The sequence below is a fragment of the Aulonocara sp. 'chitande type north' Nkhata Bay genome, linkage group LG7, assembly GCF_057382095.1.
Source record: "Aulonocara sp. 'chitande type north' Nkhata Bay isolate Kocher_YH1m ecotype deep benthic linkage group LG7, A_spYH_male_GT1.1, whole genome shotgun sequence".
Taxonomy (NCBI): Eukaryota; Metazoa; Chordata; class Actinopteri; order Cichliformes; family Cichlidae; genus Aulonocara; species Aulonocara sp. 'chitande type north' Nkhata Bay.
In genome coordinates this window covers 7,773,649-7,800,245 of record NC_141350.1, presented here as the reverse complement: position 1 = coordinate 7,800,245, position 26,597 = coordinate 7,773,649, and the positions used below count along the sequence as shown (strand labels likewise).

At 39.7% G+C, this 26,597-nt stretch overlaps 1 protein-coding gene and 1 long non-coding RNA gene across 3 annotated transcripts in view; both read right to left on the bottom strand.

Moving 5' to 3' along the window:
* Positions 1–1,338: 1,338 nt before the first annotated feature.
* Positions 1,339–26,597, bottom strand: part of banp (BTG3 associated nuclear protein) — a 40,189-nt gene continuing 14,930 nt past the window's right edge. For both annotated transcript variants that reach the window (XM_086298265.1, XM_086298264.1), the window contains exons 10-13: positions 24,788–24,859; positions 22,749–22,793; positions 6,346–6,486; positions 1,339–2,411 (exon numbers count right to left, since the gene is read on the bottom strand). In XM_086298265.1, coding sequence (XP_086154391.1) covers positions 2,295–2,411; positions 6,346–6,486; positions 22,749–22,793; positions 24,788–24,859 — 375 coding nt within the window. In that variant the 3' untranslated portion in view covers positions 1,339–2,294. The remainder of the gene's footprint in view (positions 2,412–6,345; positions 6,487–22,748; positions 22,794–24,787; positions 24,860–26,597) is intronic.
* LOC147324456 (uncharacterized) lies at positions 19,224–21,356 on the bottom strand. Its single transcript, XR_015130141.1, has 3 exons — positions 20,533–21,356; positions 20,336–20,447; positions 19,224–20,255 (listed from the first exon to the last, which is right to left on the bottom strand). It is a non-coding gene; the product is annotated as an uncharacterized LOC147324456 (long non-coding RNA).

Sequence of the window (26,597 nt, the reverse complement as noted above, 5' to 3'; positions counted from 1 at the left end):
TTTTTTCTCTGTTCATGCGTAACAGAAACCAATTCAAAGGACTGAGATGTTTCTAAAAGCCTTACCTGTGACCTTTTGGAGTAGAGTGAATGTGAGACAGATTTACATCTGCATTTGTCATTAACACACATGGTTTAGAAATTTTTGATCCAAATATGATCTTCACTCATTGCTGAACATCCTAAGGGACGCCTGCCTGTGGATGATGTAGACAAAGAGCAGATGCCAGCAGACCCACTGTCTCTGCAGGTGAACACAGAGCTGCTGAGAAAAAAGGGAAAGATACACGCCTGCTCTCTGCCTGTCACTCCTCTCCTCCTCTCTAAACACACATTCCCTTTCCAGACAATCGCATCTCTCCATCTATCATTTGCTTCAGTTGTCAGCAGGTTATCTTAGAGGCAGCCCATGAGAGAGCCCATAGTTATGGTACCAATTCCAGCTCCTGAATAGAGTCCATAGTTGTAAAAGTGAAGAGCAAGGTCTATCCCGTTCCAAGTCCAAGATTTAATGGAGGGCTCACTGTGAGCAGGGGGTTGTGCCAGCATTTCAACTCAGCTATGGCAAGGGATGCACTCACCTGACTATCCCATGAAATTTTAGCCCAGCTTAGTGCATAACTTCAATGCAACTTCCAAAAGGAAAAGAAAACACAAGTTGAGTGGGAGAAGAGCAAGACGTGGGAGAAGCAGTGAGGGGAATGTACAAGATGAAGAGGCTGTGTGAAAGGACTCAAACACAGCAACAGACTGAAAGGAAACAAAAGGAAGCAGCCAAGACTATGAATGTTGTTTTATCGAGTTCATTTTGTCGCCTAACTCTTTTCCCCACTCCAAAATACACTATTACATCATGCTGACCATGGGAAACATATCCCAACACAGTTGAGTGTCTCGCTCATCTTTTTTTTCTTAGTCATTTCTTGAGGATCATTCTAAATAATAAGAGTCCTTTGTCTTTACTTAAAGAAAGGCATAGACACGCAGTGGGCACAAAAAATGCAGTCACAGTTTAAAAATTATAATGAGGACTAAACATAAATTTATAGTCTCCTGACAAAAACCCTGTCGAGTGTATGGAAAAGCTTATGTTTGCTCTGTATTTTGTTAAGGTTCCTGACAGTACAGTAGCCTAATCCTACACTTATTGATGTTGACATGATACAGATTTACTTCAAAAATAGCTAATAAATTAGCTCAACATGAAACAAGACCTCAAACCCCAACTATCATTTCAGACTCATTTCGATTGTCTGTTTGTAGTAGATCAAAGCGAAGTCATGTCTTGGAGCTATTTTGATGACCATGTCTGATGAAAAAAAGAGAGAGAGAGAGAAACTAGAGGGGGAAAGCTAAACAAAAGCACACTTTAATGGCAACCACAAACATGTTTTATTCACATGAATGGATGTCACAGAGACAAAACTGGGGGATATAAACAACTTCAGGGTTTCCCTGGCTGTCTATAAGCAACTTGTACTGTCTACCATTGACCCGGTCTCTTCCATTTCATGGCCTTCTACCTCTGGAATTAAATCTCCCCCAATATTTCAACATGTTACAATTAGATAAACCAAAAACAAACAAAGCTGTGTGGCTGAAGCAACATTAAAACAAGTTGAACAAAATAAAGTGTCTCACAGCCAGGAGAGATAATATGGACCAGATCCAGGTGAGTGTTGGGAAATCAAATCAATTAGGACAAAGAGCAGCTGTCCACAGCAAATTCTACTTTCTCCTTCAGATCATCAGACAAGAAGGGACGAAAAAAGGAGTGCAGTGCTGGTTGTTTTGAGGAATTTTCAGGGATTTTTGCAAACCCTCTGCGGCATCTCAGGGTTAGTCAAACAGCTGAAGTCCAAATAACCCACTATTTTCCAAAGCTGATGTAAACAAGTACTGGTGCTGATGAAGTGGCAGGGTGATGGTGTCCAGGAGCAGCACCCTCCTTGAAGAGACAATAATCCCGCTGTGTATTCTTCGGCCTGTCAGGTCATTATAGTGATGAAACCACCAGAAGGGGCCACAGTTGATTTTGAAGCATCTTGGTCTTTTCACAATCTCTGAGCATTTCCACATTGCGACATCTGGCTAACAATGAATTAAGCAGTTTGCAAGGGGAAAACAGAAAAAAGGCTCCTCTTTGTTTTATCCATGACCTTCAATATTTGTTAAAAGACTATCTAACTTGAGTGCTTGTCAGACTGTATGCATTTGTTGACCCCCAATCTTCCATAGACTCTTCAGGTCCTGCTGTAGGGAAAGATTCTAATCTTTGTCAAACCAGATGGACTCTCAAGTGGCCACAGATGTCACAATCTGGACGATCTCGCCATTGTCTCCATGGATAGCACCCTGGATGGCCTCTTTCACTTCCATGTCTGCCTGCAGGGCTGGTGCCAGCTCAGCAGCCTGAGATAAAGAAAAGAGAAGAGATGAAATAGGTGACAAGAAAGGTGAAAATACAATAAACGTTCAGTACTTTTACTGAATGTTCACCAGGTAAGGGGGACTGAGGACCAGTCTTAAACCAGTCTTAAGTTCTCTGAAGAGCGGAGTATATCAAAGGGTTATTTCAGATGATTTGGGAGGCTCCAGAGAGTATTCTAACTGTTTATTTTTTCCTGTCAGACAGTCTATTCTCTTGTGTAACTGTAGCTGTTGTGTTGCTCTCATAAAAACCACCAAAATCCGTTCACAAAAACAATTTTACGTGACAGAACGTTGCAGCTGATCATCAGCTGCTGTGACTTTAGTGTTTAAACACAAACATTTGGATCATAACTAACATGTTAAAAGATCAAAAGACATGCAATAACACAAACTAACCAACTGAAACATAGTTGACTAAAAAGTACCCTGATCTCAAAGGAATATGTTTCCCCTCAGTTGAGGCTGGGACTTTCTTTGTCAAAAGTTTACGCCTTACTGTGGGAGTGGATCAAGTCTCCACTCATTGCTGCATCACATCCACCCTCTGTCTCACCACTTCCCTGCCTTTCTTAATCCATTCCTACCAAATGAAGGTACAAGAAGCCAAAAGTTTAATCTTTTTTGGTTTCTTATATAATGAATCTTGCCCTCAATTTAGCTTCTTTGTTGGAATTAGCCCTTGAAATCGGATCACTTTGCCAGTAGGGGTACAAGCAGTTAGAAGCTGGGATTATAGGCACTTTTAGGTTAACACAAAGTAGTTATCCATTTTTGACATGGCAAGTGGAAAAAGTGCTGGCTTGTAAAGCTGCCAGGAGGTCCAGTTGTAGGGAAGCTAGACAAAATGATGTTGGTAAGCAGCTATACGCTTTAAACCTCATATATAAACATCCCAAAATGTAACGAACATTCATTTTCACGATATGGGAGCATTTTCTCTGCGTACTAGTCAAATATAGTCACACAATATCATTGCCTCGCTACAAAAGTCAAGTGAGATTGACACAAAAAGCTGTCTGCATTTCATAAAGCCCATCCTAAAATCCCAAATGTGTAAATGGAAGTGGTCAGAACCCAACTTCCAGGGAGTGATCTTAAATTAGCAGGACCACAAAGGCACACAAGGAGACAACTCTGGAAAAAAAAAAATAGGGTGAATTTACATCTTTTAATGGCTGGAGTCCCAAAACTTTGCGGTCACACCTTGTAAAAGCCTAATGACACCTATCACAAATGATGAAGACTTTCCTGTGGACTAATCAATGTGACTAAGCTATATCCTGATTCCATTTTATTGTGTAAGACAACCACAGTGAATAACAACACACAGAAGGAGCAGAGGAATGACAAGATAGATTATAGAAGAAATATATCAGAGAAGGAGGGAGAGGTTATGAGGAGATTGACAAGTGGAGAAAAACAAGAGGCTAGCCATTTGGATTTAAATGCTTCCCTGACTGTCTCTATAGTCGATGTCAGATGTATCGAGTTATTGTGTGTCTAAAAGCCCTGTAAAAGATGAGGTTCATGACTCAGTTCTGGACGATGACCATGAGGAGTGACTCATTTGTTCCTCAAACACACATCCAAGGTTCCCTCAAACACACCTGCAGCGTTTAATTCTCTCTCCAGCCCAACGTGCTGTCACAAGACAACAGCATTGACTGTAGCACAGCTGTACCATAGCAGCACACACAACACAAACATGAGACACAGCGGCAGTAAAAATGGCAAGTTCAGCACCTTTGATTCCAAGTTTGTTTGTTTTGTTTTTTAAATGAGAACTGAAAGACTCTTAAGCTATCATAGCACAGACCTAGCTCTACCCTTGCAAATAACAAATGGAAGAACGAAAATATGTAACATGTGTACTAAAACCAGGCTGCCGGTGCTTTGCAGTCTCAGCTTTAAACTGTGTCACAGTTTAGCCAGAAGTTAGAAATGCTATGCATTCTTTAGATAAAAAATATATCGCCTTGCATTGCGCACCACTTCATATGTCTAATGGAAACTATTAAATAAGAAAAAGAAGAAAATGCAGAGAAAACTAAATGCAAAATCTGGAGTAATTTTCCAGCATGTTGCATGAATGCTTCCACATGTGTGTAAACAGATGAGAGCCAGTGTCTTGACTTAGCAGACTGCAGAAAAGCAGGAAAAGAAATAACCTTTCTATGAACTCTGAAGAGAAAGTTAACAACGTTTAAACTAGGATATCAAAACAATACAGCCTACATGTCCTTTGTTTTATTAGGTCCTTTCGGGTAAAGTTTTTCATTTAAACCTGGAAAAATATCAATGTTAGCATACAGATGTGTTTTAAAACATCTTAGAATGGGAGCTTAAAGTCTACTCGGTTAATAAACACACCGCTGTTTATGAGCAGTTTCAGTCTGTTGTTGAGCATGTCCACATGCTCTTGGTGAACCCCAGCTCTACTCAACATCAACATCACACTTGTGACTGATCAGACTTCTGTCAACTTTGTTGATATCTGTCAAGATCTGTGTACAATCCAACATTAGGAAAAAAATGAGCTCATTTTAGATTTAAAGGTTCGTTCAAACAAATCACTTGTGTAAACAAACAGCTTGAATTCTCACTGCGCACAGAAATATAAAGTACAGATTCTGAAATACAGTACATTGAGTGGCAAAAACTTTGTGGGCTCAGTACACAAATAAATTGTATAACAAGGCCATCAGTATGTGTATAATCCACACCCAAAAAATGTAATCAGTATAAAATGCTCTAACTACTTTCGTGTTCAAATCGGCAAGGAACAGATTATTGAGACAACTATGGACAGCAATTCCTTACTCAAAAGGCAAAATCTTTTTTTTTTCCCTTTCAAATCCACTGCTGTATGGCTGGTCAGCACATTTGCTCTGCATTTCTTACAGGGAGATGAATAAGCCTGTCCTGATTCATATCAGGACAGGACTGGAACCAGAAGTAGGCTGAAATTCCGCCTATTTACATTATCACACCACAAAAACCTGACTCGTAGCACACGCGTCAAGGAAAAAAGTAGGAAAAAAAGGACTAAATATTCATCATATCTGGGGAAAAGAAAAGATGACAGAACAAAGGAGACGTGCATTTTTTGAAGGGTTAAAGTGACCACTTCAAAGACTACAAAGGCAAGTGTCTGCACAACATCCTGATTCCACATGTGGCTGTTGCTCAGCAAGCTCACTCATTGAAGGATTTTAGAAATATCTACTAATTACTACTTTCTCCCCTCTTGTAACATTCCACCTCAACTTGATTATGTTTAATTACTGTTTGTCCAAACACCTGTCATAATGACAGAAAGCAGAATGTATGCCATTTAAGCGATGGTATAAGAAAAGGAGAAAAGCAGATTTGGTGTACCTACAAGTACTTTAGCTAAATTTTTGAAGCAATATTTGAACAGCATAATGAAAATATACAGTACATTTACTGCCTCTTCATGAATGGTAAAGCAGTTCAATAAATACATTTAAAGGTAGAAGACTGTACATTTCCTTTTCGAGCAATAACTGCAAGCTCCAAGATGCATCCTAGCTCAACAAAATGAAACCAGCCCCATTTGGATTTATATACATTCTTGATTCTTGAGGTAATTTGGCATCTTAATGTTTGTTTGTTTTGTTTACGGAGTCTGACTGGCATCGTTTTAACACAAAACAGATTATATTTACAGTTTATTTACAAACTAGACAAAAGTGATCAACATCAAAACAGACATGACATGTTTTCTTACAGTATTCTGAAATGCAATATTTATTGTGGAATAACTAAAAGCAAGCAATAAAATTGCAAGATTACTACTGGGGGATCTGTTCCATGAGGCTACTCAGTTACACTCAATGTGCTCTTTGCGGAGTTTGCCTTTTTTTGGAGGGTGTGTGTGTTTGTGTTTTACCTGTACAGCAGCCGTGTGATCTGCAACAGGAGCTAGTTGGACATACTGCACTTGGATGTCAGGTGGGAGTGGGGAGCCCTCCACTGCTGTGGCTCCTCCATCAGCTGAAGCGACAGCTATCAACTGAGCTCCACGAAGCACCTAGAGCAGAAAAAGAGTGGCGATGAAAGCGGAAAGGTCAAACACAACTGGGATTTTTAGTCCTTTCTCTGATTTTTCATGAATCAGTTAGAAAAACTGAGCTGAATAAAACATATTCAATACGTTTCCCCACTGCCAAGTGTAAAAATCCATCATAAGAAAACTCATTATTTTACAGCAAACGCAATAAGAAACAACCACAGGAATATTTTATTGATGTCCTATCTGATGTTTTTTATGTCTTTAATGATTACAGTCATCACTGAGTACAAGCATGATGACACACAAATGCAGCAAGAAACTTGGCAACTAGGAACGAGTCATGTGGTGGCATAAATAAACATTTCATCCCCACTGTTCTCACTTCTCCGCATCCCACTCTTGGGTTATACATCACATCTAAGAGAAACTTTATGATCCAGTCATTTCAATTAAGTTCTGTTTTCCTGGGTTCTATAATGTGTTATGCTCACCAGCAATGTTTTTTATTTGGGTTCAAATTTAGAAAAAGAAAGGAAACTGTTGGAGAATGGTTAGTGAGACATCGCAAGGGGATCCTAATCTCCCACGGCGCTGAAAGTCAGCCAGACAACATTAGAGATCTGCGGTTTTGATGCTCTAATTACAGAGCAGTGCAGTGCAGCTGGAGTGTTGTTGAGTAGAGCTTTAGTTTGTTGAGGTGGTTCCTATAGATAGACTGCAACCACCAACAGAGAGGATTGCATTGCATGTATACACTTGCAGAGCACTGCTGTTAATTTGGACAACAAAACTTTCATGTGACAACAGACATACAAATTAACATACAATCATCCTGTCAACACAAGCATACAAAAAGAGAGATGGAGGGAAATATTCACTAAGCTTTGTGCTTGTGCATGGTTTGAAGAAATGCATTTCAACATGACCTGACAGCAGGATCTTATTGATATTTTTTTTCCTTATTTCAGTGATGCCTGGAAAGCTTTTAGTTATGAGAGCTCTATACTTCGGTCCTATTCAAGGTGCCCTTAGTGCTGAGATAATCTTGCATATGCTTAACACACACACACACACACACACACACACACACACACACACACACACACACACACACACACACACACACACACACACACACACACACACACACACACACACACACACACACACACACACACACACACACAAATAGGGCCAAAAATGCAAGCTGGCAAAAAAAAAAAAAAAAAAGAAAAGGAAGGGAAGGGAAAAAAAACTCATTACAGATGATGTTTGCTGCCCTGTAACATCCCACACTGCTTCCAACCCCCCAGCCCAGCCATTACTTTAAAGTTCTGAGCTTGTGATGTGCCCCAAAGGTTCAGTTAACCACCCCAGTACCCTCCGGCAAGAAGTTCTGCCAATCTGACCACAAAATGTGCTGCTTCACCACCACAGTATGTTAGGCCAAGCCAGCCCGATGGAAGCTATTAGTGTAAGAAATCAGTCTGACTCACTCAATGAGATAATTAGGACGCTTCAAGGACAGGAGTGGATCGAGGCTAAGTGGGCTGACCTAGTATAATCTAGTCATCTGTTAGATCTGGGTCAAAGGAATCACACTGAGTGAGAACCTATAAAACACTGAAATATTTAGAGCCTTAGCCTGGAGTTTTGGTGTAAAGACGACTCATACGTTTAAAAAAAAATGGATTTCATGTTCATACTCAACATGTTAAGATATTACACTTTTATATCTTTACTATAAATCTGAAACTGAGGCCACCAGCCAGCCAACTTAGCATTAAGACTAAAAAATCCTGATAGAGCTAGTCGTCTTCTTCCAATCTTCAAACTCAGTTTAAATTAAAGCTCCCTGCCTTCTGTCTCCAGTTATATGTTTATTTAGCATACAGAAACGGTGTATAATGCTAACAATTCTGGGAAACATTTGCATTTCCTTCTGTGTCAAACGACGTTTACATTCTTGAAACAGCCATCATATTTTAGAAACTATATGCTAAAAGTGTTCAGACAGACAGCTCGGTGAGAAACTAAGAGGAAAGATCCACCTGCTTAATGGTTTCATTATGGCAGACATCCATTGCATCTCTACAGTCTCTACTCTTCTATTAGGGATCAAAACTGGCTTCTTTCAAGTGCTTGTCTGTCTGAAATCGTACATTGAGTATGTGTGCCTGTGTGCATAAACTCAAGCATGATCATACGTCAGTACTTACTGTATCTAAGTGTACAATTACCGGGGTTTAAGGGATGCTATGGTTGACACATGAGATTGTAAAAACTTGTCTCACTCAATTAACGTCTGAACCTCCATTTGAGAGCAGTTTGCATTCTCAGCTGTGAGGAGCAGCCCACAGACTCACAAAAGCATTTACAAAGTTGGAACAGTGTGTGAGATCTCTGCAGTGATTACACACGAACTTCTCGGGTCCATATCCTGTCCCACGACTTTCTTTGTCAGAACAACTCGTCTCCAGTATTTGAGGATAATACTGTCATGCTTGGCTCTAAAGTATAAAGTCAGTCTAAAACAGCAAGACAAAATGCTCTCGCTCATAACAACTAAATCTAATCAGGGGATAAATTGTGGTTTTCTTTATCTTTCTCCCCCATTAGCATAAATTATAGTTTTGTTGTCTATAATTACCTTAAGGTTGGAAGTTTATATAAAGCACTATAAAGCAATTCTTTGAGTACTGATGATAATTACCGCTCATTCAGCTAATAGAACATAATCATCATTAGGCTGGTTGGCAATGATGCAAAAACAAAGATCACTTTAATATATCAAGAAAAGTTTTCACGAGGTAAAAAGTTATGATTTTTGTAAATTAGGCTGAATCAACAAATAGACCCTAAGTAGAAACAAATTATACATTATACAAGGTGAGAAGTGTTTGTACTTGGAACACACGAGTCTCCTGACACTGAAAAAATTTACTTGGCCTGATTGCATAATAACATCGGTTTTCAACTACGATTTGGAAGAAGTCACTTAAAACGTTGCCCAACATATTAGATTTGATCTAGGGGGCTTAATTTGTCAGACATAGGGGCCACCAGTGGATCTTAAGAGAATAAGTTACTGTTGACCTCAAGGTTTTGGGGATTTGAAGTCTTAAATAATCAGTTTGAATGGCCGGCCACCTTCATGACCAAGTGCCAAAGAGAAGAGCAGCCAGGGAGCATTAAAAGCTATGGTACTGCCCCACAGTACTGGAGAGAAAAGCAATTCTCTGTAGGCTTTGTTAGCTATCACGGTCTTGAGAGAAAAAGGGAAGAAAAGAATAAATCTTTTGCTGATGCTGTAATGCTTTCAGTAATGGATCCAGGACGCTAAAGAAATACAGCAATGGGAGAGGAAAGACAAGTGAACAACAACAGCAGCCTGATGCAGAAAACATTCGCAACTCCAACAGCGAAGGAAAATAACGAAAAGGATAAACAAAGTTCTTTACCAAGTCTTCATTTACTTGCTTTAATTCAATTTAAATTTTTTCTGCATTCACTTCATATGAAAGTAGTTACACTTGATTTACACAAAGGTAATGGGTGTTAAGAAAAAAGACAACACCTCTGAATACCCATCCTCATCCTCAGTCACCATCCAAGAGTAATGCAACAGTGAGACAACCAGCATTCACAAGGCATGAGCCAGATGCAAGCTGGCATTAATTCCCAGTCTTTCAGGAGGTCTCACTTAAACTCAGCTGTGGATCGGGTGATGCTATGAGTCACCCTGTTAGCGTGCGTGTGTGTCTAAGTTTCTAAATATTGTGCTTCCCTTGCTAAAATTACACTGGGAATCAAATATAGCGGCATAGAAACATACCCTCTATTTATCAGGAAACAAAATTCATACCGACTATATTGTAGCAAAAGAGACCAATAAAAATCTGGTTCCTATCACTCCCGTAGGAATACCGCCTCTTCTTTCAGATCTGGAGAAAAAAAAACTAAACCAAAACAGGGAAATGAAAAAAGAAACATTTGGACTTTGGAGTGCCTGGAACTTCCTCTCTGCTTAATAGCCGTCAACAACATCTGCAACAGCCATTCCTGAACAGATGTCCAAGCAGAAACACTAGCTCCGGGTGGGTAGGTGCGGTCAAAGTGGAGGAGTGGGGGGCAGGGGGAGGGAGTAAGGCCTGGGTTCAACTTGGCCATAAAGATAGCCATAGACACAGAAGTGCTCTAAGTGATTGTTTTGTGTGAACTGGGGAAATGATCACACCGACTGTAAAATGTCTCACTGCAGTCATTACCGCTTTGTTACATATGCCTTTTATTTTACTGCTGAGTCTTACGCTGGCTATTCTGATTTCAGCTGGACCTCAGATTGTAATGTGACTCAATGAAGTCAAAACACTGAAATTAAAAACTATAGTATTGATTTTTCCCCTCTATGTTTTGAGAATTACTCCACTCATTTGTTGATGCATCTTTACCATATATTTCTGACAGATATATCTCCCAGCTAAATATACTTCTTTGAAACTTGTTATGTATGCTATACATGAACTTGTGACCTGAACCAAAGCTTCCCATTTCCACCCACACCATCAAAGTGTTTCTACACTAGAGCTCAACACCTGCAAAGAATCAAGCCCTCCCTTGCATCCTTTGCTTCACAACTCCCACCAGCAGACTGGGAGTCGGATTCAGGCAGGGCTCAGAAAAGTTTTATGATAAAACCAACTTCACTTGAGTTCTGATCCAGAGCAGAAAATCAAAAGGGAACTGATGACAAAAATAACAGCTGTAATTAAGAATAGGGCCCCTTAAACACGAAAGAGAAGTACATTTCATTGACGGTTTTCACTGTTCTCTAGCATAAATCCAAACTTGGCTTGCCTAATTGACCACGCCATTTTTATAGCGTCAGTAAATTTCATGATTTAAAAGGGTGCCTTTATCATGTTTCCAATTATTCTGTTTAATTCAATGGAGCCAGGGAAGATGATAAATACAGGTTGTAAAATTCAATGAAGAAAATACAGCACTGCCCAAACTACCCATCGCAACAAGATCCTTTATCTAGTTAGATTTGCAAACACGCATTATTGAGGCCAAATGTAATTTTCCTCAGTTGTCTAAAGCAATGCATCTTATGTTTGTTTTCAATTGTGCCACTGTCCTTTTAATACATAAATACAAAACAAAGAAAATTGCAGTGAAAATTAGATCTCACGTACTGACATGTCCAAATTACCTCTAGCTGACCCTTTTAGGCTTCCAAAGCACTTCCATAACAGAAAACCTTAAATGCACTCGGCGCCTTTGACACACACCAGCCAAGAATCCAACAAATTCAAATCTCAGATTTGTTGCGAAAGACATCTGTCATCTTTCATCAGCGTGTAGCTTATTGGGAGTCTTTAACTCACTGATGCATCACATCAACTATGAATCTATCAGAATTACTTTTACTGCTTCCTGTAGATTTTCCAGTTTCAGTGAAATAAAGCTTGGGTACTTCTACCTCATCCTTTCTCTGGAGTTTTTATTTATCCAACACACACAGATTAACAGAAAGCATTTACACTGGTAACCCCATTTTGGAGGTTAATTTTAAATCAGGGAAGTTGTTTTGCTAAAATTGCCATTCTTTACTGTAGTAACAGTAAAATCAGGGTCTGCTGTAAATATGTCAAGAATAATTCAAAAGACTGTTGAACGTTAGTCTCAAAATTATGACTCATGTGTGATAAATTCACTAATTAAGAAATTTACATGACAACGGTGCTTCATGGACTTGGTTACAGAGGTTGCAGCATTGAATGATGATGATGGAGCCATCTATGCCTGACACTGGTAAGGCAGATATGCACCAGGCCTGTGCTGAGGGTGACTCATACTGAAATGCATCTAAGACATCTGGTCTCTCTTACTCACACAGCCAGCGACCCAGACTTTGCCCACACAGACGAAAGAAAACACCACTGGGGGTATCCTCCTCTGAACAACTCTGAAAAGCTCACTTACAAATACCCCCTCCCACACACACACACACACACACACACAAAGAACTAGGATTCCCCGATCTGTGTCCCTTTATCTCTGCCCCATGATGCCACAAGACATGAAGCAGACCACTTCTTTGAAACGTGATCCACCACTAGTCTTCCAAATCCTTGAAGGCTTACGTACAATCCACTTATACTAAACCCTGGTCATAAAACATTTTGTTTGTATCTTTTAATTGTTATCCTGGCCCAACATTGTCAATCACAGGAATTTCAACATCCCCTTAAATACCAGAAACCACATTTCGGAAAACAACTTGGGCCATGAGCCAGCAGTCTGATTCCATCACACCCTGATTCTGTGAGGTTAAGCCTACTTATTGTTCAAACATTTGCCTTTTGTGTAGAAAGGAACAAAAACACATTGTCCTCACACAGCAGACCTGCAACAACCCTAACCAACAACAGGCAACAAAAGTGCTTACAATATCATAAGTTCACAAAGCTCGAGTCAAACATAGTAATCCCCATTTCCTCTTAAACTCTACTTTCACTGTCTTCCTGTACTCTTCCTTTCCTTTCCTTTATCCCTATCTTGTCCAGTAACACTGTGTGCTTCCCTCACCATCACCCTAAAACTATTTGTATCTGCTCTATGTTTGAATGTCCTGGCAGAAAAGACTGGAGGGACCAGTGCAGAGCTGGACTCAGTTCTATGACCCAGTTCTCATACCGGCCATGAACATTGTTATTTGGGATGTTTCAACAGATGCACCAAAACATGCGATGACAGAAAAGGATGGCAAACTTTCAACTGAGGGAAAATGAGGTGGGGTGAGAGAACAACATGTTTAAAACCCCAGATGGGAGGTAATCAGGTCCATCATCGATAAATGATGCAGGCAGATGATGGGATCAGTAAATTTCGTAAAGCTTTATAGTAGTCTCTTGAGATGTGCTGCATTTACAGACTGACATAGCTTAGGTTTAAAGCCATCTGACTGGAAGAGTCCTCTAATAACCCGAACTGCATGTTTTAATATGAGATTCTTTGTGTTTGCGATTCACGTTCAGTGGAATCAGGCAATGTTTGGAGCTGATTCGCTTCATGTTCTATTTATTGACATTATTGCAAACATACGAAAATTAAAAATAAAAACAATGAAATCTCTTCTATAAAGTATCCACTTGACTGAAGTCCAAATGTGTCAAAGAGTATCAGTTGGACATACACAGAATCCACAATGGATTTAAAGACAAAAACAAAACAACCCCCACCCACACAAAGCAATGCATACAGTCTTACTAGGAGTAAAGTAGGTTGTTAACTGTGAAGTTTGTACCGTTGGCTAAACTGCCAAAACAAAATAACTGAGCAGGAAGAGCCTTGGTCATGAAGACCCACCTGCCGCTCTAGCAGAACCTCAAGAATTCTAATTTAAAGATGGCAGCTCTCCATCATTCAGGCCTTTATGGCGAGATGGCAAGAGTCAATCTTGCCCGCAGACCGCTTCGACTTTGCTCAACATAAATGAAAGACTGCAGAGCTTTCAGAAAAAGATTTGCAAGCAAGATGTGACGAGCATTCGTCTGCTTCCAAAAACCAGTTTAGCTGAAGTTTACTGACTTGTCTATTCAGAGATATAGATTACATGCAGTGAAGATTCGAGCACATCAAATAACATTAGATCAAATAAAAGTTTAATAAAGTAAAATAAAAGTATTTTTGGCCAGTATTGCTAAGAATGTTTTGCATTTGAATATCAGCTCAAAAGCACAAAAGATGCAGTTATTACAGTTTTGCAGCGGGTATCCAAGAAAAAAATAACACCTGCACGTAGAACTGTCAGCAGCCATTGTGAGCATACTGTATTTGCCTGAGCCAGGCAATAGTCCAGCAGAGGGCACAATCTCCTCCTGTGTTTTTAACCAGTTATACCTGGTACATTGCATTTGTATTACAGAGTGTGCTTTTGTTCACCAGCTCAGCTGGTGTCTGTTTTTAAAATCATCAGCATTACAAAACATGTCTTTCAGGCATTTTTTAAATGCCTTTCCCTCCCCATATTTTCTCTTTTCTCCTGTTCTCATCAGTCACTCCTTTCATCTTCTAATCCTCCATTTGGTCTGCATCAGTGCAGGATAAGATCACAGCAGAGATACAGAAGGGCATAAGATAAGAGGCTATGGCAGACAGGCAGTGCAGTAAAAGGCTAGTTATTTTATAGCTTCATGGTCTGCCTTCTCTTCCGTCCGCATGAGAGGGTTTTATGAGCAATTTGGGAACTTTGGATCGCTCTAAACCAGTTTTGCTCAGACTTTCAGCTGGCACAGTGGCACCAAGTTCATGGCTGAGTTGGCACAGACTCCCATGGTAGAAGTAACAAAAACATCTGCATCCATAATGCACAAATGTATACTATAGTGTAGATGCAAAAAAAACAAAAAAAACAACCCTCTACAGTCATCTGTACTACACAATGGCTCAATCACACTAGCATGCAAAAAATGGGACTTGCCTCACTGTGACTAAATTGGTGGTTGTCCAGTGATAGCATTGAATTTTTTCATATTCAGTGCCCAACTTGAAGTAGCTGCAATGACCAAGTGATTGCTCAAGGGGCTGATCGTGCAGCACTCAACTTGTGGCTGCATGTGATCCAAATGGTCTGACTTATACTGACAGCAGTCACTCTCGGACGACCTAGCAAAGGTTTCCAAATAACTCCCCTTACTGTATTTGGGTTATATTCCTATATAGAAGTTAAAATCCATATGTTAGCAGTTAAATTGCTGTCCTGCAATAACCATGAAAGAGGAATTTCTGTTTCAAATCTATGAAGTACATGCTGGGCTCTGAATATAAGTAGTTAGTGTGAATTTCCGAGTATGCATATGGCAGCAGATTTATCAAAGTTAATCACTCAGTCGATCAGGTTGTAACTGCCAACTTCACCCCATTCAGTTTCAAACTGAAAGCAGACCGTCTCTGTGTTATAGATATTTTATTGCTGTCTTAACGCACTAAAGTCCCTTTGGCAACTGACTGCAATTGGTTGCACACCTGGTTAGAAGCATTTCAAGCACCATTTCAAAGGTAACAAGATCAGAAAATCATTGCACACAGTAACAATCATTTTGGTCATGCAGTTGTCTCCTGGACTGTTTTCCCTAATGTGGCTGTAGCATTAGACAAACGTGCAAAACTAAGATGTGTGCCGCACATTTCTCTTCTCACTGCATGGACATAGTCTCTAGTAGCAATACAAAAGATGATAGATGGATAGACGGTAGACTGCCAGCAAAGCATGTTCTGTATAGGTATATACTGCAAATGTATTAATAATCCAACAAAACTTAGCCTTACTTAAAGGAGAAAGGACACTCTTTTGAGGATGCCACATTTTAGATAGAGAAGACAGATGTTTTTAGAGACTAGTAAAGGAGGCTATCTATATCCACTGTGAATTACCATTTTTAAACATAGGTGGTGGCTTATGGCACCAGCTATCAGCCGTGTTGGGGCAATGTTTCATAGAAGTTTCACCTCTCAGCCCCAGCGACAGGAGTAACCCACAACTTGACTCGTGTGATGACTCAGATCTATAGGTGTTTAGCAACTCTAAGGAACACCTTGATTGAGACAGCCCCAGTAGGGGTTTAGTACCCGGGACTCTCCACCATTGTTCTAAAACCAAAGAATCCAAAACTAGAATATCAATATGTTTCTGTGAACAGGCAGTATTGTCTGTTTAGAACATAAAGGTAGATTTGAACTCGCAAAACATGCTATTTAGTAAAAACGTGTTAATATGAGAGTTTAAAAAAAGATCGATTTGGCAAAAACTCCAAAATTAACCTGTCCACTATCTTTAACAGTCCCTGGTAAAGAGACAAGGATATAAATCAACAGAAGAAGTTATTTAACATCTTTCATGATAAAGCTTGTAAAGCCAGATTCAGACTCATCATCCCAATGAAAGATGACATCGTAATTTGAAACTTTAGGAGTGATTATTCAGACTATACAGACTGTGACCAGATATGACTCATATAAAGTCTACTCGCATAACAGACTGATGAGACAGAATAATGCAAGCCAGACCACCTTACAAAAAGGAAATAAACATGGATTAGAAGTCCCCAAAAGAGCTATACAGTTATTTAGAAAAAAAAATAAAAATCAGTGCTGAGCTGAAAATTTGACTTTATTTTGATGTGGGTATCAGGTCCAAATATAGCTCAAATAGTACCACAGAGTGTAAATATCTAACAGAAAATGGATGTGGCAGGTAGCTTTTAAAAGACAACCATAGCCACAACTACACTACATAAGTGTAGTGAAAGTTAAATAAAGAAGAAGTGGTCCCAGAGTGAGATAAAAAGATGGCTTTTCTGTGATGAATTGCGTAGGCTAGGTTACACCAACATAGCCTCAGCACTAGTCTGCCAGATTACAAAAACACTGACATCATTCATAGTCCATTTGATGTAAGGCTCTCTGTAAACAGACAAATTACACATTTAAGAAAATACACATCAGGATCAAGTGTGATCTTTACTGTGTGTCTGAGGTTCTTAACAAATGACGTTCCAAGACACACTGCAGCAATCATAATATAGCTATAATCTGTCATTTTCCTGAGTAAGTGCTATTACTACTAACATACTTGTGGAAGCACCGTTTCTTTTAAATGGCTCAGTGATTTAACTGCATGTTATCAAGATTTAAGAGTTGACCCAAGATTTGCTCTCCCTCCAGTGCATGAGAATATGAGAATTTGTAATTGAAGAGATACTGCCATTGTCGCATGTAACTGGATGTGTGTGAACAACTCGACCTACAACATGAGGTCTAGCAGAGTAAGTCACTTGGTGTTTGTTTTGGAACAATTCTGATATCTTTTTACAAACCCAACAAAAATATGAGCTTTAAAAAAGGGAGTGATAAGAAAAAAAATAAAGGAGCTTTTCATTGGAATAGACTCTCAGATACCCCCTGAGGAATACAGAGCTTTTAGTTCCTCTATCTTGGGATGCAACACACATGAAAATCCCCCACAAAAATACAGTATACACCATGTATACACCATGCAAATCATGGTGTATACCACAAAGAAGAGCTAACCCCAATGGCAATCTGCAAGAGTAGTTCATGCACTCTTTGAACTCATATGAATAACTGCTGGAAATGTGTGTAATGGGACAAAATCTAAACCACACTCTAGCCAAAACTCCTTCTAAGATCTTAGAGAGAGACGGAGAGGAATGCTGCTGTCAGGCTCACCAAACAGGTCATCTGAGGACATGAACACGCATGTGTGAAGAGAAGGAGCATATGGATGTGTGCTGACTACCTTAATCAATTGACAACACGCACCAAGCTTAACAGTCAATAAAGGAGTACAAACAACAGTAACAACAACAAAAATCTGATATAAAGCAGATGCATTCATGCAACCCAAATGTATGCACATCCAGAGTAAATGGCATCTTGAACCTATGAGGGAACTGAGTGATGGGATCATAATCAGACTATAAAATGAAGAACTGACCAGCTGGAAACAAGTGGTTTCAGCTGCTGGCTGTGGTGTAACTCCTTCTTTGCTCCAGATTTTGAGATATTATATGTTGATGAGTGTATCTGTTTAAAAGTAAAGTGTTGGGGTGCCTAAAAACATAGTACTATTGTAATTGCTTACTGCTTACCATATTGGAAAAAGCAATTACCATACTGACTGCATAGATGGGTTGTTACATTACATTCTTTACCCTGGTTACTGGCATAATGTGTACAGAGAAAGCCTTGTTTTATTGGTTCCTCAGTTTATGATAAAAACAAAATTATGACCAGACTTTATAAGACAACAAAATTTACGACCACGAAAGCCTGAATTTTAGGCTACAGATTATTTTTGACTTTTTTCATAACAAACCCTGGAAGAAACCAGGGCCCTGTTTCAGGAAGCCGGTTTAGAAAACTCAGAGTGAAAAACGATACGCAGGGTTGAGTAACCCCGAACTGTCCAACTCGGAATATTCGGTTTCAGAAAGGCTGATAACAAGTAGTTCAATCAACGCGGAGTTGCTTTAACCCCAAGTGAAGCGCGCGGACGAGGATACATAAAGCCCTGATCAGTGGAGCACAGATTAAGTGAGTCACCATGGAGACGGAGGGAAAGAAGGCGCGGTCAATGTATTTCACAGCGCTTGAGGCCGAAATTCTGATGGCAGCATATGCCGATAACATGCAAATTCCGCGGAAAAAAGTAACACAGCGACAGCTGCAAAAGAAAGTGAGCATGCATGGCAAAACATAGCCGACAGAGTCAATGCGTGAGTGTTAATTTAAACATTGATCTAGGGATTTCCACCCATTTAACACGTTATTTTATCATATGTTATTTTATTTGTTATTTTATACATTTTATTTTGTGACGTGATGTGAGCGCAGGTGCAACCCAACAGGCCCCAAACGTGCCTGGCAGCAAGTAAAAATGAAATATAAAAATATAGTCCAAACAGGTAAGGTGTAATTGTATTATGAGCCATAGTGCTTGGTCTGTTTGTCCCATGTAAATCAATTGCAGTTAGAGGCTACATTAATTTTCTGTCTGTAAGCACTTATTGAAATTATCTGAGCACATTACAAGTACATATTTGCTTACTCTGTATGCTCAAATGTGGCCCGTTATAGCCAACAGAAAAAAAGCGGAGGCCCGAAAAACAGGTGGGGGTCCTCCACCACCACCACCACTCACAGAGGCTGAGCAGTTGGCCCTCAGCCAAAACAGTGGGCGCCCTGTGGCCGAAGGCATCTCTGCGGGGACATCCTCTGAGGCAATAAGCCCGCAAGACACAAGTGCCTACATAGGGGGTAAATTCAAAATAATACATGATGTGCATACATCCTTTCTTCACAGTCACCTTTGCAGTGCTACTCATTCATTTGATAAACTCTTTACCATAATGGATTATTTTGTAGTGAAGTTATTTTCCTACTGATTTTGCCTTCCCTCAGTCTTGGTTGTCTTTGAGAGCATAATGACAATGAAGTGTAAGGTGCTTGGTATGTTTGTTAATTGCCATTTGGTCCCTTGTAAGTTATAAGTGACCTGTATAAACCTCATATTCTATCAGTTGATGGTGATGGTGTACTGCATCTGGTGCAGCCTCCTGTTGAGCCAGACCAACATGCAGTTGTGAGTAATACTCCACAGATTATATGAGTTTACAGTAGAACAGCAATGTTGTTTATTTCTTTACTACAGGAAAATAATGAAGAAACATTGACAGCTGTTACAGAGGAGGAAGCAACAGAGACACTTTATGAGGTTTACATCTTTTAATACTTTGTGTACAGGAAACACAGGTGACCAATAAAGCCAGTTGAACAAAAAATCTGTTTATTCTTCTTTCAACATGTTGAGGTGATGGGTCAAAAGAAATGATTGTGACATATGGTGTCTCTGACTGCACTTCCATCTTGTATGTCCGTGGGAGGGTCAGGATGTTCATGGTTTGGATCACTGCTGTTTGGTTCAGAAGGACAGTGTTCTCCTCTAATTGTGGCAATGTTGTGAAGAATCACACATGCCACAATAATGTCACATGCCCTTTCTGGGGTGACCCTGAGCCTTTGCAGGCACTGGAACCGGGCCTTAAGCATTCCGATAGTCATTTCAACTCTGGCTCTTGTCCTGCAATGAGCCAGATTATATCGCTGCTGTGGGCCCGGTTCAGGGTCAGAGTAAGGGGTAAGCAAATAGGGTAAACATGGATACCCCCTATCACCAAGCAAGTAGCCAGTGAACTCTCCTAAGACAGAAGGGTACACTTCAGTTCAAATGTCCCTGAAGCAATTGGTCTTTATATATTTTAAAGTATTTTCAACTCACCATGTCCAAATTTTGTGCTCAGTGTACATTCACGGAATATTTGTGAGTCATGGACAGAGCCTGGCCACTTGGCTTCCACATTTGTGATAATGTTGGCAGCATCACATATGATCTTCACAGTGCAGAGAACACAAATTAGCATCCATTACTATAATGAAATAATTTGTTAGTTTGACATGCTACAGGGAACTATGTACCTGTACATTAATGCTGTGGAAAGACTTCCTGTTCACATAGTCTCCTTCATTTACTGAAGGAGCAATAATTGGAATGTGAGTGCCATCTATACAGCCAATCACGCCTGGGAACCCTGAAAATAAATGTAAAATTTAAGTAGTAGTTCAAGTATCACCACATCATAAATTAAGTTTTGGTCATCCTGATACCTGCAATTTTGTGGCATCCCTCTTTGATAAATCTTGTGGGTCTGTGACCGGGGAACACCACAAACGAGTGCAGGAGACGTTTCAGTGCAACTGTAACATTCCTGACTGCCCGACAGACGGTAGCCTTGGAAACGTGCTCAGCGTCACCAATATTATACAGAAAGCTCCCGTTTGCAAGAAACCGAAGTGCAATACAAATAATATGCAATGAACTGAGAGCATGTCCGCGATGTGTCACATGCGTAATATATGGCCTGAGGATGTTATCCAAATAAATTATAGATTGTGCTGAGAAACGGTAACGTTCGCACAGAAAATCATCAGGAAATGATAAAATGTCCAAACGCGCTCTGATCACTCTCTCCCGGCGGAGAGCTCTGCGGAGAATTTGGGCTTCACGATCTACTGGCTCTTCAAGGAAGTGGCACGCCATGTCCGACACTTCCTACTGTCAGGTTTCCGACAAAGGGGCGGAGACAGTCAGGGTTAGTTGTAGTAAACCTGCTAGGGGGCAGGTTAGCTTCACGGCGTGTGTCGTCATAGTGACTCACTCAGGCTGCAGCTGAACTCGCTTTGTGAAACCGAAAACCCAGAGTTTTCGTTAACTCACGGTATACTTACTCAGTTTTTCCACTAAACCGGCTTCCTGAAACAGGGCCCAGTAAATCGACAGTGCTTTCAAACACAATAGCTTTTGTTTATGTGCAGAATGAACTGCTGAGACACCGAAATAAAATCCAAAAAGGCTGGCCTGAGTCACCATTTTATAGCTCTACCAAAAATTACCATGCTTTCATTTTATGCTAGTAGAAAAGTATGCTACCCCATAGTGTGCCGTACCTACGGGTGACATCAGATTGTTTGGTAAAAACGTTTTGCAGATGACAGCATGCTTTTTTTGTGCTAGGTTGGCAACCAAAGTGTACAAACCCAGCAGCCATGTGATGCACCATAAGATAAGTTAAAGATGGGTCTGTGACGCACCCATCTCTTAATTGCCTTTAAAAAAAAAAGGTAAGTAAACAATCTCCTTTTGATGATCCCAGGAGGGAGTTTGTGTAGCCTCCATTCAGGAAGAAAAGGCCCTCTGAGGCTGTTACATAATCACACCTGTGGTAACAAAATAGTATAACCACCAGATGGAGCGTGAGAAGGCACTTCCTTCCCTAAAGCCTAGCTTCTAGACAAACATGATGAAATAATGAATGTGAAATGGTGGTTGTCTTCAGGCATCCATATGTGGCATGTATCGGTGATACACAGCCAACGCTGCTTTGATCGAGACTCACTTGGATCTCAGAGGAAAGAATAAAGGAACAGGAAGGGCTCTCAGTCCAGTGACAGAGAAGGAAAGAAGGGAGTGGTATGAACAAAGACACGGACACCAAGAGCACAAAAGACATCTTGCTCTGTGTGTGTGTGTGTGTGTGTGTGTGTGTGTGTGTGTGTGTGTGTGTGTGTGTGTGTGTGTGTGTCTAATTAGTCTATCCTGAAACATACTGTGTTGAAACATAAATGGGACACAAGCTTTTGTTATTTGACACCTTACCTGGTTCATTGATCACATTTACATTATATATGAATGCCAACAGAAAATATCTCCTCAAAGTCATAATGACCTGCTCCATCCTTTAACCTCTAATCAGACAGTGTAATTGCAAACATAATCCACGAAGTATGGAAATATGAGATATATATATTTTAAAATCTACAGCAAAGATCAGTTAGTGTTTTATAACATCTTTTGAGTTGCTGTCAGTCTGAGAACCCAACCCAAAAGCCTCTGGATTTAGCCTTGCCTGGCAACTGTCAATTTTTCAGGACTTTAATCAATTATCAGTTGCTGGCTTTTCAGATATCCTAGATATACTTAGGACTTCCTATTCCATCTGCATTTTCCCCCCCACATATGTCAAGACTGCATTGCAGTGCCTCAAAAACCAGAAAGCTTCCAATACCAAAAATCGTGTCCCTTGCTTACACATTCTGCATATTCATACAGAAATCTTGCTTAAACGTGTTCTTACCTGTCCATCCTGGCCAACATGCACCTGGTGGATTTGGAGATTTCCCTGAAATTGAGAAATGTCATGTCAGTCAGCAGCCCTATGTTTTAATATAAAGACTTTGGTTTAACTACTTTAAGAAGCTGAAATCACATTAAGTTAAACAAGTCATTAAACTATCTAAGCCAATCAGATATGCAGTGTGAAAAGGTCAGCATGATAAGTTCCTGCCAGTGTTTGTACTTGAGAGGAGGTGAATGGAACATCCATGTATTTTCATTTCTGGATAGAGTTCGACTCCCTGTTAACATAAAAAGAAATCTGTTTGCTCTGACATAAGTGCATGATTGTCTCAGATCGAGATATAGTGGCTATTAGAAAATCTCTAAACACCCACAGTGATATCAACAGGACCATTTTGCAAAAGGATATTATACAAGACACATTTAGCTATCCTCAGGTCTCAGCTGTTTCTGCTCTAGCTAATTTTATCTCATGTATATATGCAATACTGTCTGAGCTGCCATATGGCCAGAGAGCAGTGTAATCTCTCAAACAGCTCATTTCCTTTTTAAGCACACTAAAACCAATCCCTTTGATGAAAGGGGCCCGTTCCTAATGAAAACATATTCTGTGAGTGGCAGTTGGGAGAAGTGGGATTTTGTTGCTAAGCTTTGAACTCCAAAAAACAAACAATAGCATGGAATACGAAAGAGAAAAGACAGGGGAAAAAAATCTGGGCTCAGCCACAAAGTGCAGGAAAGGCTTTAGTGTTTTCTGCCTCCAATTTACTCAGTCTCTCTCCTTCAATTGTGCATTTCTTCCTCTAAGTGTCCTCTAGGAGTAGAACCGAATAGGAAATTAGAAAAACACTTGCTTAAGGTGTCAATTGCTTTTGCAAAAATGCCGAGCTGTCAAGCATGTGTGGCCTGAATCATATACAGTATGTGATTACATGTATATATGTGTACACAGACTGGCGCCTTGAAATAAATCTCTCTCCCACATCCTTTAAAATCATTAGCAAAGATGTTGATGCGGAAATTCCTCTTTAAAAGTCGGGGTGGTTTGGAGTTAGAGTTTGATTTCAACTGACAGGCTGTGTGCGCGCATGCAAGGATGTGTGGTGGGGAAAATAAGCCACCTGGGCATTACATGAAAACAAAATTCAAAACCTTGTGCATAATCTGGCAGATAGCATATATAAACAATAAGACGTTCACTGAAAAAACTTTACTTTGGCTAAAATTCACTAATGTCTAAAACGTCTTGCGCAACACCAGACAAGCAGCTAGCTGCCAGCTAATTGTGTGAGCAAAACAAACATACAGGTTCTTGATAAACTTGTTTAAATTGCTTTGTAGAAGTAGACTAGTTTAGAGACTACAATAAGCTGCTTGTGAGATTACAAAATTAAACAGCCATTGTAAAATCAATGTAATCAGGACAATTATTCCACACTTATGCTTTCTTATAAGACATTGTATATTATGCTAATCAGCAGTTCTCTTGCCGTAAGAAGTTGGCACTGAATAGATGTAATGTCGTGCAAAAAATTCATTTTTCAAGTATTCCTTTGTTTATAGTTAAACAAATGCAGTGGAAATCATACCAGTCCTACCATTGACTAGCTAAAATGAATAGAAGTGGTTGTTTTTGGTTGTTAATCAAAACAGGAGATTCTTCCAGCTCTAACAAATATTGTGGATAATTTCAGATAGCTGTTTAAACAATTCAAATCACAAACATTAACTAAATTCAAACAATACAAATTAACATTGTGAACTTCCCCCACAATAACATACACAGAATTGATTTTCTACCCCCGAAACTTAACTCTGCTTAAATTTGACTTAACTATAAACAATAAAGAAAGGTAGGTATCAGCAGACGGCTGACTACAACCACTGGTGCCATCGTTCTACATAACAGTCATATTCTTTTTAGATACATGTTTAGTGAAGTGAATTTAATAAATCTAGAGAAGTGACTCAGGGTGATTGTTTATTTTTCTTTTCTATTTTACAACCCCTCTTTCACGGGCGCACTTGCACACTAACCTCACTGTCCTGTGTGATCTGCACCTCCTCTCCTTGTGGTACCTGGGCTATGTGCAACTGCCCCTGTGGAATCTGAGACACACAGATGAAGATGAGGTATAGCTGAAGCTAGAACAATTTCATGAATATGATTAAAAAAAAAAAAAAAAGTTAAAAGGTATGTTTATATAATCTTCATAACCCACAATAACAAAATTGCACACAGTGGTTAGAAAGTCTTTTTAAGTTAATTCATCCTCTTTGGGTTTTCCCAGTCATCATTACTGTAGAGCAGGGATGTTGGACTCCAGGCCTCGAGGACCGGTGTCCTGCAGGTTTTAGATCTCACCTTGGGTCAACACACCTGACTCACATGATCGTTACCAGTCCTCTGGAGAACTTCAAGACATGTTGAGGAGGTAATTTAGCCATTTAAATCAGCTGTGATGGATCAAGGACACATCTAAAACCTGCAGGACACCAGCCCTCGAGGCCTGGAGTGCAACACCTGTGCTGTAGAGTGATAACAAAAAATGTAAAAAAGAAAAAGAAAGAAAAAAAAAAAGGAAAAAAAAACCCAGTTGTGACTAAAGCTTTCAAACCTAATGTTAAAGCTAAAGAAAAATAAGGAATTGACCTTCGATCCAAGATCAAGATCTACTGGAGATCACAGCCCGGGTTTGATTAGTAGTACGAAGGTTGAACAAGCGACGACTTTTAAGTATTTCTGTGTTCATGATGGGTGTGTGCATGATTTAGCGCTTGCATTTTTTAAGAAGGCTTAGGGTCCATGGAGTGAATAATAGCCTTATGTTACTATTTTATAGGACAATTGTTGAATCTATTATCTGTTACAGCATCTCTACATGGTTTGGCAACCTTTCCATCAAACTCTGACCCAAAATTCAAAATGTGAAAAAAAGGGATGGAAAAAAGGTACGGGGTACCAAACTGTAAGTTAAATAGCTTTAAATTTTCTCTACTGCCATTATTGATCAAATTACTGAATGCTAATAGATGGAATTGTAAATGAGAGTTTGTATGCATCTGCTAGCTTACATGACGTGTTTCCCTGGCTTGTCCAAGGTAAATTTCTCCCAAGGGAGACACAATAAAGGCTAATCTAATGTAATCTAATCAAATTATTTGCTAAACAACTAAGCTGCTCTATTTTGGGAAATATAATTTGATGATGATAAATTACATTGAGTTACTATGGAATGATGGTTGCAATGCTCAATCACTCTTTGCAAGTATTAATTTCTCCTACTGCATTAGGAGTACTAATAAATTTTAGGCTCAACTGTAGTCTTTAATACTCAGATGTAAGGTTGGATGGTCTTCCCTACAGGACTAAGTTATCATATTGAGAAGGTGTTGCAATCCCTCTCTCACTCAACAATGTGAATCCTTGAGACCATTACTTGCACAATCCTACTCAGGCAGGCAAGTAGGGAGAACTCCTGACAATCTTTCTCACCCACCTTTCCCTGAAAGCACTTCCTGCCTGTCTACCCTGTATTTTTTATCATCTATCTGTTCCCTTCCCAGGGAAGTGGTCTGTCACGAGTACTGCCAAAACTATGCATCATGTATAGTATGATGTAAACCAGAAACAGCAGAAATACTCATCACATTGTATCCACATAGGCTTATCAAACCTGTACAAATGAAGTTTTAACACTAGAAAAAGAAAATATAAATTAGTTCCTTCTTGAATAACCCATCAGGACTCTGAATATATTGACATTGTGACTCTTGGTATCTAACTCTGATCATCTATTCTGGGTGATTTCAGAGCTGAGGGAACTAAAAGATCCAGTCACTTCCT